Source organism: Ranitomeya imitator, chromosome 4, assembly GCF_032444005.1.
Source record: "Ranitomeya imitator isolate aRanImi1 chromosome 4, aRanImi1.pri, whole genome shotgun sequence".
NCBI classification, from domain to species: domain Eukaryota; kingdom Metazoa; phylum Chordata; class Amphibia; order Anura; family Dendrobatidae; genus Ranitomeya; species Ranitomeya imitator.
In genome coordinates, this window is record NC_091285.1 from 301,430,015 (window position 1) to 301,445,180 (window position 15,166).

General features: G+C 41.8%; 1 protein-coding gene across 7 annotated transcripts in view; it reads right to left on the reverse strand.

The window, feature by feature from the left end:
• Positions 1-15,166, reverse strand: part of DOCK4 (dedicator of cytokinesis 4) — a 488,246-nt gene that overhangs the window by 258,283 nt on the left and 214,797 nt on the right. For all 7 annotated transcript variants that reach the window (XM_069764796.1, XM_069764797.1, XM_069764795.1 and 4 more), the window contains exons 9-12: positions 8,656-8,737; positions 7,061-7,121; positions 5,993-6,125; positions 5,719-5,807 (exon numbers count right to left, since the gene is read on the reverse strand). In XM_069764796.1, coding sequence (XP_069620897.1) covers positions 5,719-5,807; positions 5,993-6,125; positions 7,061-7,121; positions 8,656-8,737 — 365 coding nt within the window. The remainder of the gene's footprint in view (positions 1-5,718; positions 5,808-5,992; positions 6,126-7,060; positions 7,122-8,655; positions 8,738-15,166) is intronic.

The window sequence follows — 15,166 nt, forward strand, 5'->3', positions numbered from 1 at the left end:
GCATATGGGGTACCAGCATACTCAGGACAAACTGCGCAACAATTACTGGGGTCCAATTTCTCCTGTTACCCTTGTGAAAATAAAGAAATGCTTGCTAAAACATCATTTTTGAGAAAAGAAAAATGATTTTTTATTTTCACGGCTCTGCGTTGTAAACGTCTGTGAAGCACTTGGGGGTTCAAAGTGCTCACCACATATCTAGATAAGTTCCTTGGGGGGTCTAGTTTCTAAAATGGGGTCACTTTTGGGGGGTTTCTACTGTTTAGGCACACCAGGGGCTCTGCAAACGCAATGTGACGCCCGCAGACCATTCCATCAAAGTCTGCATTTCAAAAGTCACTACTTCCCTTCTGAGCCCCGACGTGTGCCCAAACAGTGGTTTACCCCCACACATGGGGTATCAGCGTACTCAGGAGAAACTGGACAACAACTTTTGGGGTCCAATTTCTCCTGTAACCCTCGGGAAAATAAAAAATTCTGGGCTAAATAATTATTTTTGAGGAAAGAAAACGTATTTATTATTTTCACGGCTCTGCATTATAAACTTCTATGAAGCACTTGGGGGTTCAAAGTGCTCACCACAGATCTAGATAAGTTCCTTTCGGGGTCTAGTTTCCAAAATGGGGTCACTTGTGGGTGGTTTCTACTGTTTAGGCACATCAGGGGCTCTGCAAACGCAACGTGACGCCCGCAGAGCATTCCATCAAAGTCTGCATTTCAAAACGTCACTACTTCAATTCCGAGCCCCGGCATGTGCCCAAACAGTAGTTTACCCCCACATATGGGGTATCACCGTACTCAGGAGAAACTGGACAACAAATATTGGGGTCAAATATCTCCTGTTACCCTTGGGAAAATTAAAAAATTCTGGGCTAAATAATTATTTTTGAGGAAAGAAAACGTATTTATTATTTTCACGGCTCTGCATTATAAACTTCTGTGAAGCACTTGGGGGTTCAAAGTGATCACCACACATCTAGATAAGTTCCTTTCGGGGTCTAGTTTCCAAAATGGGGTCACTTGTGGGGGGTTTCTACTGTTAAGCCACATCAGGGGCTCTGCAAACCCAACGTGGCGCCCACAGAGCATTCCATCAAAATCTGCATTTCAAAACGTCACTACTTCACTTCCGAGCCTCGGCATGTGCCCAAACAGTGGTTTACCCCCACATATGGGGTATCAGCGTACTCAGGAGAAACTGGACAACAACTTTTGGGATCCAATTTCTCCTGTTACCCTTGGGAAAATAAAAAATTCTGGGCTAAATAATTATTTTTGAGGAAAGAAAACGTATTTATTATTTTCACGGCTCTGCATTATAAACTTCTATGAAGCACTTGGGGGTTCAAAGTGCTCACCACACATCTAGATAAGTTCCTTTCGGGGTCTAGTTTCCAAAATGGGGTCACTTGTGGGGGGTTTCTACTGTTAAGCCACATCAGGGGCTCTGCAAACGCAACGTGACGCCCACAGAGCATTCCATCAAAGTCTGCATTTCAAAATGTCACTACTTCACTTCCGAGCCCCGGCATGTGCCCAAACAGTGGTTTACCCCCACATATGGGGTATCAGCGTACTCAGGAGAAACTTGACAACAACTTTTGGGGTCAAATTTCTCCTGTTACCCTTTGTAAAATAAAAAATTGCAGGCTAAAAGATCATTTTTGAGAAAATAATTTTTTATTTTCATTTTCATGGCTCTGCGTTATAAACTTCTGTGAAGCACTTGGGGGTTCAAAGTCCTCACCACACATCTAGATAAGTTCCTTTGGGGGTCTAGTTTCCAAAATGGGGTCATTTCTGGGGGATCTCCAATGTTTAGGCACACAGGGGCTCTCCAAACGTGACATGGTGTCCGCTAATGATTGGAGCTAATTTTCCATTTAAAAAGCCAAATGGCGTGCCATCCCTTCCGAGCCCTGCCGTGCGCCCAAACAGTGGTTTACCCCCACATATGGGGTATCAGCATACTCAGGACAAACTGGACAACAATATTTGGGGTCCAATTGCTCCTATTATCCTTGGCAAAATAGGAAATTCCAGGCTAAAAAATCATTTTTGAGGAAAGAAAAATTATTTTTTATTTTCATGGCTCTGCGTTATAAACTTCTGTGAAGCACCTGGGGGATTAAAGTGCTCAATATGCATCTAGATAAGTTCCTTGGGGGGTCTAGTTTCCAAAATGGGGTCACTTGTGGGGGAGCTCCAATGCATAGGCACACAGGGGCTCTCCAAACGCGACATGGTGTCCGCTAACAATTGGAGCTAATTTTCCATTCAAAAAGTCAAAATGGCGCGCCTTCCCTTCCGAGCCCTGCCGTGTGCCCAAACAGTGGTTTACCCCCACATATGAGGTATGGGCGTACTCGGGAGAAATTGCCCAACAAATTTTATGATCCATTTTATCCTATTGCCCATGTGAAAATGAAAAAATTGAGGCGAAAAGAATTTTTTTGTGAAAAAAAGTACTTTTTCATTTTTACAGATCAATTTGTGAAGCACCTGAGGGTTTAAAGTGCTCACTAGGTATCTAAATAAGTTCCTTGGGGGGTCTGGTTTCCAAAATGGGGTCACTTGTGGGGGAGCGCCAATGTTTAGGCACACAGGAGCTCTCCAAACGTGACATGGTGTCCGCTAACGATGGAAATTATTTTTCATTCAAAAAGTCAAATGGCGCTCCTTCCCTTCCGAGCCTTACCATGTGCCCAAACAGTGGTTTACCCCCACATATGAGGTATCGGCGTACTCAGGAGAAATTGCCCAACACATTTTAGGATCCATTTTATCCTGTTGCCCATGTAAAAATGAAAAAATTGAGGCTAAAAGAATTTTTTTGTGAAAAAAAAGTACTTTTTCATTTTTACGGATCAATTTGTGAAGCACCTGGGGGTTCAAAGTGCTCACTATGCATCTAGATAAGTTCCTTAGGGCGTCTAGTTTCCAAAATGGGGTCACTTGTGGGGGAGCTCCAATTTTTAGGCACACGGGGGCTCTCCAAACGTGACATGGTGTCCGCTAAAGAGTGGAGCCAATTTTTGATTCAAAAAGTCAAATGGCGCTCCTTCCCTTCCAAGCCCTGCCGTGCGCCCAAACAGTGGTTTACCCCCACATATGAGGTATCAGCGTACTCATGACAAATTGGACAACAACTTTCGTGGTTCAGTTTCTCCTTTTACCATTGGGAAAATAAAAAAATTGTTGCTAAAAGATAATTTTTGTGACTAAAAAGTTAAATGTTCATTTTTTCCTTCCATGTTGCTTCTGCTGCTGTGAAGCACCTGAAGGGTTAATAAACTTCTTGAATGTGGTTTTGAGTACCTTGAGGGGTGCAGTTTTTAGAATGGTGTCACTTTTGGGTATTTTCAGCCATATAGACCCCTCAAACTGACTTCAAATGTGAGGTGGTCCCTAAAAAAAATGGTTTTGTAAATTTCGTTGTAAAAATGAGAAATCGCTGGTCAAATTTTAACCCTTATAACTTCCTAACAAAAAAAAATTTTGTTTCCAAAATTGTGCTGATGTAAAGTAAACATGTGGGAAATGTTATTTATTAACTATTTTGTGTCACATATCTCTCTGGTTTAACAGAATAAAAATTCAAAATGTGAAAATTGCGAAATTTTCAAAATTTTCGCCAAATTTCCGTTTTTATCACAAATAAACGCAGAATTTATTGACCTAAATTTACCACTAACATGAAGCCCAATATGTCACGAAAAAACAATCTCAGAACCGCTAGGATCCGTTGAAGCGTTCCTGAGTTATTACCTCATAAAGGGACACTGGTCAGAATTGCAAAAAACGGCAAGGTCTTTAAGGTCAAAATAGGCTGGGTCATGAAGGGGTTAATATTTGCAAGCTATGGCGCTACAGAGTGTTGCTTTATTTGCTTGATAATAATGAGACATGACATAGGGAAAAAGTATTGAACATATGAAGTGAGTTGTAAAAAGGCATGGAAACTAACGAAACCAGCTGAAATCTATAAGTAATTAGAAATCTTGCCACTTAGTAAAAAATAATATCAGCTAGTTCAACTGATGGCCTATAAAAAGGAGTCTCATTACTAAGGTGCCACACAAGAAACATCTCATGATGGGAAAAACCAATGAGCTGTTTCAAGACCTTTGCAACCTTTTCGTTGCAAAACATACTGAGGGCATTGGTTACAGAAACATTTTTAAACTACTGAAGATTCCAGGGAGCACCGTTGAGACCATAATCCAGAAGTGGAAAAAACACAATTTCACCATAATCTGTCATGACCAGGTGCTTCCTGCAACATATGAGACAGTGGACCGAAAAGAATTATCAGAACAGTTGCCCAAGAGCAAATGGACCACCTATGAATCAGCTGGTACAATTGCTTCACAGAAAATTATAAGTAATGCATTCAACCTCCATGGCCTATATGCACACTCACCACGCAAGACTCCATTGCGGAACAAAAAGCATGTTCAAGCATGTTTAAAGTTTGCTTAACAACATTTAGACAAGCATGTGAAATACTGGGAGAATATAGTCTGGTGAGATCAGACAAAAATTGAACTCTTTGAATGCTGTAATACACACCATGTTTGGGGGCAAAAACACCATAACAACAGAAAAGTTTGGAGGTGAGAACATCATAGTGTGGGACTGTTTTTCAGCATATGGCACTGGCAAACTTCATGTAATTGAAGGAAGGATAAATGGACAAATGTATCGTGACATTCTTGATATAAATCTGCTGACATATACCTGAATGATGAAGATGAAACATGGCTGAACATTTCAGCAAGACAATTATTCCAAACATGTAGCCCAGGAAACTCTCGATTGAAACTGGTTTCAGAGACAGAAAATGAAGCAGATAGAATGGCACAGCCAATCACCTGAGCTGAATCCAATAGAACATTTATGGAAGGAACTAAAATTCAAAGTTCATATAAGGAGTCGATGGAATCTTCAGGATTTGAAGAATGTTTGTGTCAAAGAATGGGCAAAAAAAAAAATCACACCTGAGCAATGCATGTGACTAGTTTCTCCATACATGAGACGTCTTCAAGCTGTGATCACCAACAAAGGTGTTTGTGCAAAGTATTGAATACATTTCAGGAAGTGAAATAAAGTGAATACATTTTCCCTGAGTGATTTCTCATTATAAATTAATTTATGGACATCTACAGCTTGATTTCTTTGCCTGTGTGTATTTGATGGGTTGTTACCGACATTTGGCGAGAATTTCAAGTCAATAGCATCTTTAAAAAATGTTGTCATTTGCGTGATGAATTTGGACCATTGACATTCTTTGGAGGTACACTTCAGGAAATTAACATCTACCTCTGAAAAGACACTACAAAAGTAGACCAAATGATGGCAATGGTGCAGATTCATCACACTAATCACAACATTTTAGGCAAATAGACATTATTGTCTGAACTAGAAGCAGACAACTGTGCAAGAACAATAAATGGGTTCCCTTGCAGCCCAAAGATCGTCATAATGCGCAATGCCACCTGCTTTAGAGATAGAGGTTAGCCCCTTTACTCTTGGGCACCTATGCAGCTGCATGGCTTGTACCAATAGTATGTACACCCCTGGAATGCATGACAGCCACAATGTAGCATTAAGTAGATCTACCATTCTATTATTTTCTCTACGAATGCAATTTGACAATAACATCAGTGGTGTAGTAGTAAGGCTTTGTATTTGTTGTACTAGTGGATTATTACAAACCTGTATTTGAGCCTGTTAGGTTGTACCGAGCGTTCATTTTCTTGATAATGTTTTCATGTATTTGATACCAATCGCTTTCAGTGTTGCACCTAGAAAAGTGATACATAAATAACTGTTACAGCATCACACAATACTGAATACAATATTTAGACCTTGTATCTTAGAAAAATATTCTAACAGAGAGGAATTTAAAATGTCATTTTATATATTCGATTTGATTATGCAGATGGTTCTGGACAAGAATGCACAAAAGTGAGGAACACAAAGAACTTACATATAAACTTTTAAAATGAGGTCATCTTTTGATTCTCCTGTTAAGAGGTCAGCGATGCTTAGAGCGGCACAACCAAAGGGTCGACGATATTGCACATTAGAAGAGTTCTTCTTCTCACCGGCTCCCATACGACCTTGTAAGCAAATGGATTTTGAAGGTTAATGTGAGCAAAACACAGCATCAAGCTAAAAAAACACAACAATTTGTTATCAGACAGAATTGAAGAGCGGGAACTTGCTGATGCACTGGAAAGAATCAGTAGCATCAAGCCATCCAATTCAAATACTTAGTATATACGTTAGTGTACACTTAGTATACTGTATGTCTCAAGTTACTATATTTTTCTGACTAGAAGACTCACTTTTCCCCAAAAAAATTTGGGAGGAAAATGGGGGTTGCGTTTTATAGTGTGAACCCAGGCTTAACGGGGGTTGCGGCAGTAATGTAGCAGCAGAAGCGGCGGCGGTAGAGGTGTGGAGATGCTGCAGCGGTGGGTGGTGCGGAGTGCACCTGAGCAGGGTTCCCTTCCTCAGGATGCCGGCGGCAGAAATATGGCTATGCCGCGGCACGGTGTCCACGGCGAGCAGAGCCAAGTGCATTACTGGTTTCCCTGCGGCCATCTTCCTGAAGCTGTGGGCTGCTGGAGGCTTCAGGAAAATGGTAACCGGAGGCCATGCGTGCGCAGATTGAGATCTCGGCGACACTCTGCTTCAGGAAAATTATTTTTTATAGCGGATACACTTTTTTTTTACTTGATTGCCGTTATTTATCTGGCCCTAATCGTGTTCTACAGGGTCTCCGCTATCCCTATTAGCTGAAACCCCGGAGATTTTCGGACTCTTTGGGGCGCTATACCCTTATTGCTGAGGGAATGAGGCCCCTTAGTAGCTGCAGTTTTAATGCGTATCGGCGGTTGTTAAGGAGTTGAAGCAGCAGTAAAAACAATGGCTAAGAGGATATGCAAAAATATTAGGCACATAAATCTTGAATATAGAGGAACAATTAGCCATTTTATAATACGGTATATATACAGAAATAAAAGCCAAAAACAGCAACATGCTTTCTTACCAATTCTGATGATGTGTACTGTAATGAAAATGTCTTTCCGAAGGTCACTTGAACTCAAGTCCTAGAATAAACATATATATGAAACGCAATCAACTTTATGAGTGCACATTTGTTCTAGATTAAATGCCCCAATGCCAAAAGAAGATTTTATAACTGGTAATAGATAAAAAATAAAATATCTATTCAGCTGGGTCAAATACTTGTTCTTTACAATATTTTTGAACCTATTAGAAATATGTTTTAAAGTGCTTTTGGCAAATAATATTTAGGGAAAGAGAAAAACTAAAAAAAATAAATAAAAGCTAAAAATCTTTAAACCTCCTTTTTCCTGGATTATTAGTACTACCGCTGTAAGGTACCAAGGCAAAGATATAATATATCAATCTGATATTAAACATTGAGTCAAATGGGAACGTGCCTGCACTGCTGTCTTTTCAGTCTCAGGGTCAATAGATATCCCAGAGATCGGACTCCCACTGATCATAAAGTGATATCCTAGCAATATCCATCATTTTACAACATGGAAATAACCATATAAACCACGTACAGTTAAGGCTGGTTTCACATTTGCGTTTTTTTTTTTTTTTTTTGCGTTTTAGCGCAAAAAAAAAGCATGCTTTTTTTTCTATACTTAACATTAAAAATGCATGCGTTTTTTTGCATGCGTTTTGCCGCGTTTTGACGACGCATGCGTCGTTTCTATGCATGCGTTTTGTTGCAGAAATGCAACATGTAGTAATTTCTAGTGGCGTTTTTTTGCGGCAAAAAAACATATTGATGTCTATGTAAACGCATGCATTTTTAAGCACATGCGTTTGCATGCGTTTTTAAACGCATGTGTTTTAATAGAAAAACACAAGAATACACACTGATAAGCCACCCCCCAACCCTAACCCTAAGGGATCCTAACCTTAACCCTAAGGGTTAGGATCCCTAGGGTTAGGATCCCTAGGGTTACTAGGGATCCTAACCCTAACCCTAGGGATCCTAACCCTAACCCTAAGGGTTAGGATCCCTAGGGTTAGGGTTAGGATCCCTAGGGTTAGGGTTAGGATCCCTAGGGTTACTAGGGATCCTAGTGTTAGGGTTAGGGTTAGGATCCCTAGGGTTACTAGGGATCCTAGGGTTAGGATCCGTAGGGTTAGGATCCCTAGGGTTACTAGGGATCCTAGGGTTAGGATCACTAGGGTTAGGGTTAGGATCCCTAGGGTTAGGGTTAGGATCCCTAGGGTTACAAGGGATCCTAACCCTAACCCTAGTTATTTCTGTTTTTAGTGGGTTTTCTAGTTGATTTTGATGATTGGCAGCTGTCACACTTCTCATCATGCGTTTCAAAAACGCAAACGCAGGAAAAAACGCATGTAAACGGGTCAAAACGCCGCGTTTGTGTTAAAACATGCAAAAACGCATGTGTCTAAAAAACGTAGCATTTATACGCTTTTTTTCACCACATGCGTTTGCGTTTAAAACGCTAATGTGAAACCAGCCTAAGACATTTAAGAATTCTAGCACAAAAATCAAACTACATATTCTAATCAATCATATTGCATGTGCAAAGTCATGACTTTAGTACATCACAGAATCTGCATACTTACAACAAAAACAGAGCTATATCTTTCAGTCTTTTCCGGAGATTTTGGCAGCCCATTTCGGTTTAATCTTACAAAAAAACGTTCACTGAAATATATATTTAAAAAAAAAAAAAAATCAATGAGAGAAATTCACATTTGGAGTGCTCATTTCCTCACTCATAATCTTAATTCCATCCTACCTCAGTTTAAAAGAAAAAAAAAAGTCTGTCAGGGCCTAACAATTATTAAATATTCAATGCGTGTTACAAACCTGACAAAATGTCAGCTTTGCAATGGTAATTGCTGAAACTGTCAGTCTGGATCTTTGCTACAGCCTGAAAGATTGTGTAAGGGAAATAGACCAAAAAAAAGAAGCAGAATGAGATACAGCAACTTTATTTATCTAGTCTGATCATGGAAAGTTTCCGGAAATCAACACTGCTGACTGGCGTCTAGGAAAAACAGTGACAATAATTTTATTAACGTGAGCCTGTCACCCCAAAAAGTATAGTGAACTAGCTGTACAGTGATACAGGAGACATAGCCCATACTATCATGGTACTTTGTAGTGGCACAATGCAAATTAGGGGCTTTGTGCATCCCTGTCATGGTCAAGGGCTGAGAGCGCTGTTACGCCCCCTTGATTTTATTAGGACATTCCTTGGTTTTGATTGACAGTGCTCTGCTGCCCAGATCGCATCCTGTCTGGACTTAGCCCACGTGTTTCCGTGTGCCCTCTGACACTGCCTGCGCGCAGCAGTATGGGCAGATGCCTTCTCCTCCATGCCTCCTCGCTTCATTATAATAGCATCCCCTCCTATGCACATCACACTGACCTGTGACGTGCAGTTACGGAGCTGTAATCCCGCGCATGCGCCAACCACTTTTGCGGTTTCGTGAACCTTATCCGCCCTTCTATGGGCAGAGTCTTCATCGATCTTCTACGCAGGAGAGTCTTTGCTAGTGCACAGAGACTCGATGGTGCCTGCGCAGAACATCGATGAAGACTCTGCCCATAGAAGAGCGGATGAGGTTCACATAACAGCATAAGTGGATGGCGCATGCGTGGGATTACAGCTCCGCAACTGCACGTCACTGTTCAATGTACGTGCGTAGGAGGGGGGTGCTATTATAATTTAGTCAGCAGGCAGATATTTCTTACAGGCACTGCACGCCCGAAGCCTGGAAGAAATCATTAAAGGGAACGTGTCACCCCCAAAATCGTAGATGAGCTAAGCCCACCAGCATCAGGGGCTTATCTACAGCATTCTGTAATGCTGTAGATAAGCCCCTGATGTATCCTGAAAGATGAGAAAAAGAGGTTAGATTATACTCACCCAGGGATGTTCCCACTGCAGTCCGATCCAATGGGCGTTGCCGTCCGGTCCGGGGCCTCCCATCTTCTTACGATGACGTCCTCTTCGTGTCTTCACGCTGCAGTTATGGCACAGGCGCACCTTGTCTGCCCTGTTGAGATCAGAGCAAAGTACTGCAGTGCGCAGGCGTCGGGCCTCTCTGACCTTTCCCAGTGCCTGCACACTGCAGTACTTTGCTCTCTTTCTCTCTCGTCCCCGGACATTAAATTCCCGGAATTTCTGTACAACGGATCCGTCATTACACTGGATCCGTCGCACACGTTTTTACCTATTTTCATGACGTCCGTCGATACGTCATTTTGCTGTCCATCCTGTCTTTCTGATCTCATACTGGAGATACCATGAGTGCTGAGCCAAGACGTGGCAGCTCACACTGGTGTCCACCATCTTTCTAATCTAATTTATGAGATATCAGGGGTGCTGAGGTAGGAAGACTCTCCTCACATTGCTGTTCACCTTCTTTCTCATCTAACACTGTAGATATGAGGGATGCTGATGTAAGAAGTGGCTGCTCATTCCAAAATATAGCTTCACAGTACATGGTATAGGTTATCGCAAGGCCACCCATGCAAAACTTTCTACTACATTTACAAGCATCTCTTCTATTATTGTCAGACAGAACAGCGTCCATTTGAAATGTTTCACAATCATTTGCAACATAAATGTATTTAAGGAATTTATTTATAAAGAAATGTATTTTCTTTTTGCCCCTTATTCCTGGAGATCTCCTTTAATGAAAATCTTATTTTGACAATCCTAATATTGTGAAATTTTGCTTATGGCTCAGAAGCCCAGATGCAAGCGATCATGCAGTTATTTTAGCATGGTAATTCATCAATACTCATCACTGTCTGGATAGGACAATGGGGCTAAGCAGCAAAGAACCATATATCAAATTAGATCGAATTATATTAAAATTAAAAATGGTGAACTACTTTGAAGTTACTCTGAATTCACGTTAATAAGATTCTGGTATTTTGATTTACCATGTGGCATGACATTCTGAATGCTTACTAAAAGGACACCAGAGAGTACAATGCAGCCACCCTCCAATGCCATGTGTCACAAGTTCTAGGAGGGAATCCAGACTGCTTTTGCACCTGCACACATGAAAAAATGCTTTACCATTTCAGCTGTCTTGAGAAGAAGAGAGATTAAAAAATAACTAAAATTGAAGAGATTAATCTAAGCAGGTCAACATGGGATTTTACCACTAAAAATTCTTCTGTACAAGCAAATAGATCCTTCACCCTGAACTGTGGTTAACCCTTATCTTTCCTCATAAAAGTAACAAAAATATTTTTTTCTCATTTTACAAAGAAAATTAAAGTTGGAACTGAAATAGTTGATTTGTGTTAAAAAAAATAGCATCATGCACATCACATGGTGTAAAGTATTATGTAGAAATACTAGAGGACTCCCACTTGTATCCCTTGATGTTTACAGACCTATATGGATTCCACATAGTAGACATGGCTTTATGGTGACCATTAGTCCCTAGTTGTCAAACATTTTTCAAAAGTTGCATTTAAGCAGTGTGCACAAAGGAGTGTTTGTAGGGAAGCCTGGGATGGAATTAATACTACGAAGTCCGAACACTTCCAATGCAGTATTAAATAGGGCAGCATTTCAGGCTAGTCAAGCAATGAATGTAGCTTTTTTTACAACGGCCCTCCCTTGACTTACAGGTAAAACTGATGTCAATGGATTGCAGGTAAGGACAGAGTGCACCGCTGTGGCAGAACAGAGAGATAGGAAGACAAGTCTTGAAGAGCAGGGCCAAAACAGTGCAGATTATTCGAGAACCCCATTGACTACTGCCCCACCTATCAGCTCATAGCCCACAATGTACTCAACGCAAACATCAGACAGATACCGCGTTCCCAATATGTCCTGATTTTAATTTTGATTTCCACCAATCCGCTGGCAGAAAGACCATTGTAAATATACCTTGTTGCTTGTTAGGCCTCTTTCACACTTCCGTTTTTTACAATCAGTCACAATCCGTCAAAATGTTTAAAAGACGGATCCTGTGCAGATTGTAAAAAACGGATGCACAGGGTCCGTTTTTTTTAACGTATCCATCGAGGCTAAGTGCACACATTGTGTATGCGTCTTCTCCACGTTTTTCCGCTGCAAAAACGCATACACAACACAACCCAGGTTAAAAATAATTAAAACAATTAAAAATCGTGATATTCTTACCTTTCGGCGTCCCCCGCAGCCTTCCCGATGCTCGCGATGCTGCCGGCAGCTCCCGTTCCCAGGAATGCCTAGCGAGACAATGACCTGTGATGACGTAGTGGCGAGTCCATAGGCTTCCATTATAGCCAACGACATGGGATCCGTCGCTGAGCAATTTTCTGACGTACAGAAAAACGTTCCTCTGTGCGCTGCCTCCACCCGACGGTCAGCAATTTTACGACGGAGCCAGTGCATGACGGATGAAACAGAAGGCCATCCGTAACAATCCGTCGCTAATACAAGTCTATGAGAAACAAACGGATCCAGCCGAAACATTTGCTGGATCAGTTTTTTTTTCACAAAATGACGCATTGTAACGGAAAAAGAAAGACGGAAGTGTGAAAGAGGCCTTACCTGGAGAGCAGATGAGTTGGGTTCTACTGATTTATAAACAGTCATTTGCCATAATACCTCTAGAATTTATAAATGTATGCTCTGTATATTCAATCTTCTATTTCTGATTTTGCATTATTAGAGCATTACCAACTGTGCGTTTCAAAACCACTAAACAGAAAAGAAACCTTTAGCTCTGGGATCTAAACATAACTGAATAGTCTACCATTCTCGACTACACAAGTTCTCTATTGCATGCAGAGATTTAGCAGTCCAGGCAAAAAGCAATGACCTCAGTTTAAAGGCAGTCTGTCACCCCAACACTGAAATATAATATTTTGACATTCAAATACAATAAGGGAATTAGTCCCTATAAAATAAATCATACTGTTACTGTTAAATTTAGTAGTTTAATTTTATATAAATGCAATTATATTATATATGTAAAAGAGAGGGCTTAGGTGCACCCTTGGTGTTGCCAAGCGCTCAGTTCACTGTTGCTCCCTGCTCAATTACAATCCTCTCCCTTACGTTGATTGACAGTGCTCGCTTTGGAGCACTGCCCGATGAAAATCCCTAGATCTTATATATGCAAATTGCCTCTTCTGAGAAAAAGAGCAATCCTACAAGTCACAATCAACCCTTTAACGAGTCGTGCAATATGACTTAGGGTACCGTCACATTTAGCGACGCTGCAGCGATCTAGACAACGATCCCGATCGCTGCAGCATCGCTGTGTGGTCGCTGGAGAGCAGTCACACAGACAGCTCTCCAGCGACCAACAATGCCAAGGTCCCCTGGTAACCAGGGTAAACATCGGGTTACTAAGCACAAAGCCGCGCTTAGTAACCCGATGTTTACCCTGGTTACCAGCGTACACGTAAAAAAAAAAAAAAAAACACTACATACTTACATTCCGGTGTCTGTCCCCCGGCGCTGTGCTTCTCTGCACTGACTGTGAGCGCCAGCCGGAAAGCACAGCGGTGACGTCACCCTTGTGCTCTGCTTTTCGGCCGGCGCTTACACAGTGCAGAGAAGCACAGCGCCGGGGGACAGACACCGGAATGTAAGTATGTAGTGTTTTTTTTTTTTTTACGTTTACGCTGGTAACCATGGTAAACATCGGTTAGCCAGTAGGAGTCGTGACCCAAGAACGGCAACATCCTGCTGAAGCGCGTAGCCGGTAGCCGGAGCACCGAGGAAGTAACAGACTCTACGCATTACTTCAAACAGCGGCAGGACAGTTAACTACAGGTTGGCTGTCTAACTTAAATCACCTGAACGGACATAGGAGGCAATTGTGGGAGAGGGGCATCGCTAGGGTTCCAGAATAACTCCAGGCCTACCTGTCATACGGGTGCATCCTAGCCATATCATACTGGGGGACGGAGAGAAGAGAGATGACAGATACGACAGTTGTGAGGACTATCCCGTGGTGCTCAGCAGGGAAGGACTACAACACACAGGCGCTAGAAGGTAGACACTGATTTCCACCTGCAAAGGGAACTCTGGATGTGTCTTCGGACCGGCCGGTCTCAGCCAGCCCTGTTAGCAGTGCTCTGGATTGCGGATCCTGAAACCTTCAGTAAAAAGGTAAAGAAACTGCAACCCTGTGTCCTTGTTATTCCTCGCGTTCTGCACTACGCACTATCACCTTTTATTGGACGTCCCTTAGCAGGGTCACGGACCAGGTCTAGCCACCGTGACAACCCAGGACCGAGTACCCCGCGGCCCTGTGTCTGGGGGCGCTCCAAGTGTACACCGTCATATTCCTCCTGCGTGTAGTGGCCGGCCGCTGCTATGTGATTGTGTGCAGCAATCGGCTGCTACACACAGGAAAGAAAGGAGAATGCTCCTACATACACTGACACTGTGTGTGCTCTTGGCCCTGCAAAGTCAGCATGTGCACGGCTAAGGACTTTGCAAGAATTTGTTTTGGAGTGCTGCCTGCTCAATCACTATAAGGGGAAGGGCAGAGGATAATAAATGAGGGGGTCACAAAAGCCCCTGTTAGTTATATACGTAATAAAACTGTTTTATAATAAATACAAATTACCAAACTTTACAGTACCAGTATAATTTTACATAATGGTTAAGTTCCCGAAAATAATCTTTAACTAGTTTAAAGTCAGTTTTAAGAGTTGACAGACTCCCTTTAATTTGTTTTTCCCTCATCCTCTACTACCACACACTTGCTGGAGGCTCCTGGATGGGCATGTGCAACCAACCATGGCCAAGATACGATCAGCGCCAAAACCTGTACCAGAAAAAAATCCAGAATTGTTTGTAACAATTACACAACTAGATGTTGAAAGAAAACCCAATAAAATAATTAATCTTGGTGAACTACAAACACACACATTATCAGCTGCCCTCCTACCTTAGAATATCCTCTAATACGGGTACTAGATTGTGAATTGATGTCTTTCTGGATTGTAGCGTGGGCATAGCAAACATCCAGAGGAGCAGCCCCCCCAGCTCGCTAGTTGGTAAAGAAAAGTGAGAAATTTGCAGAAGGGCAATATTAAAATATAAAAAAAGAACAACTGGTGTAGATATTTCTCACAACATGTTAACAAGTG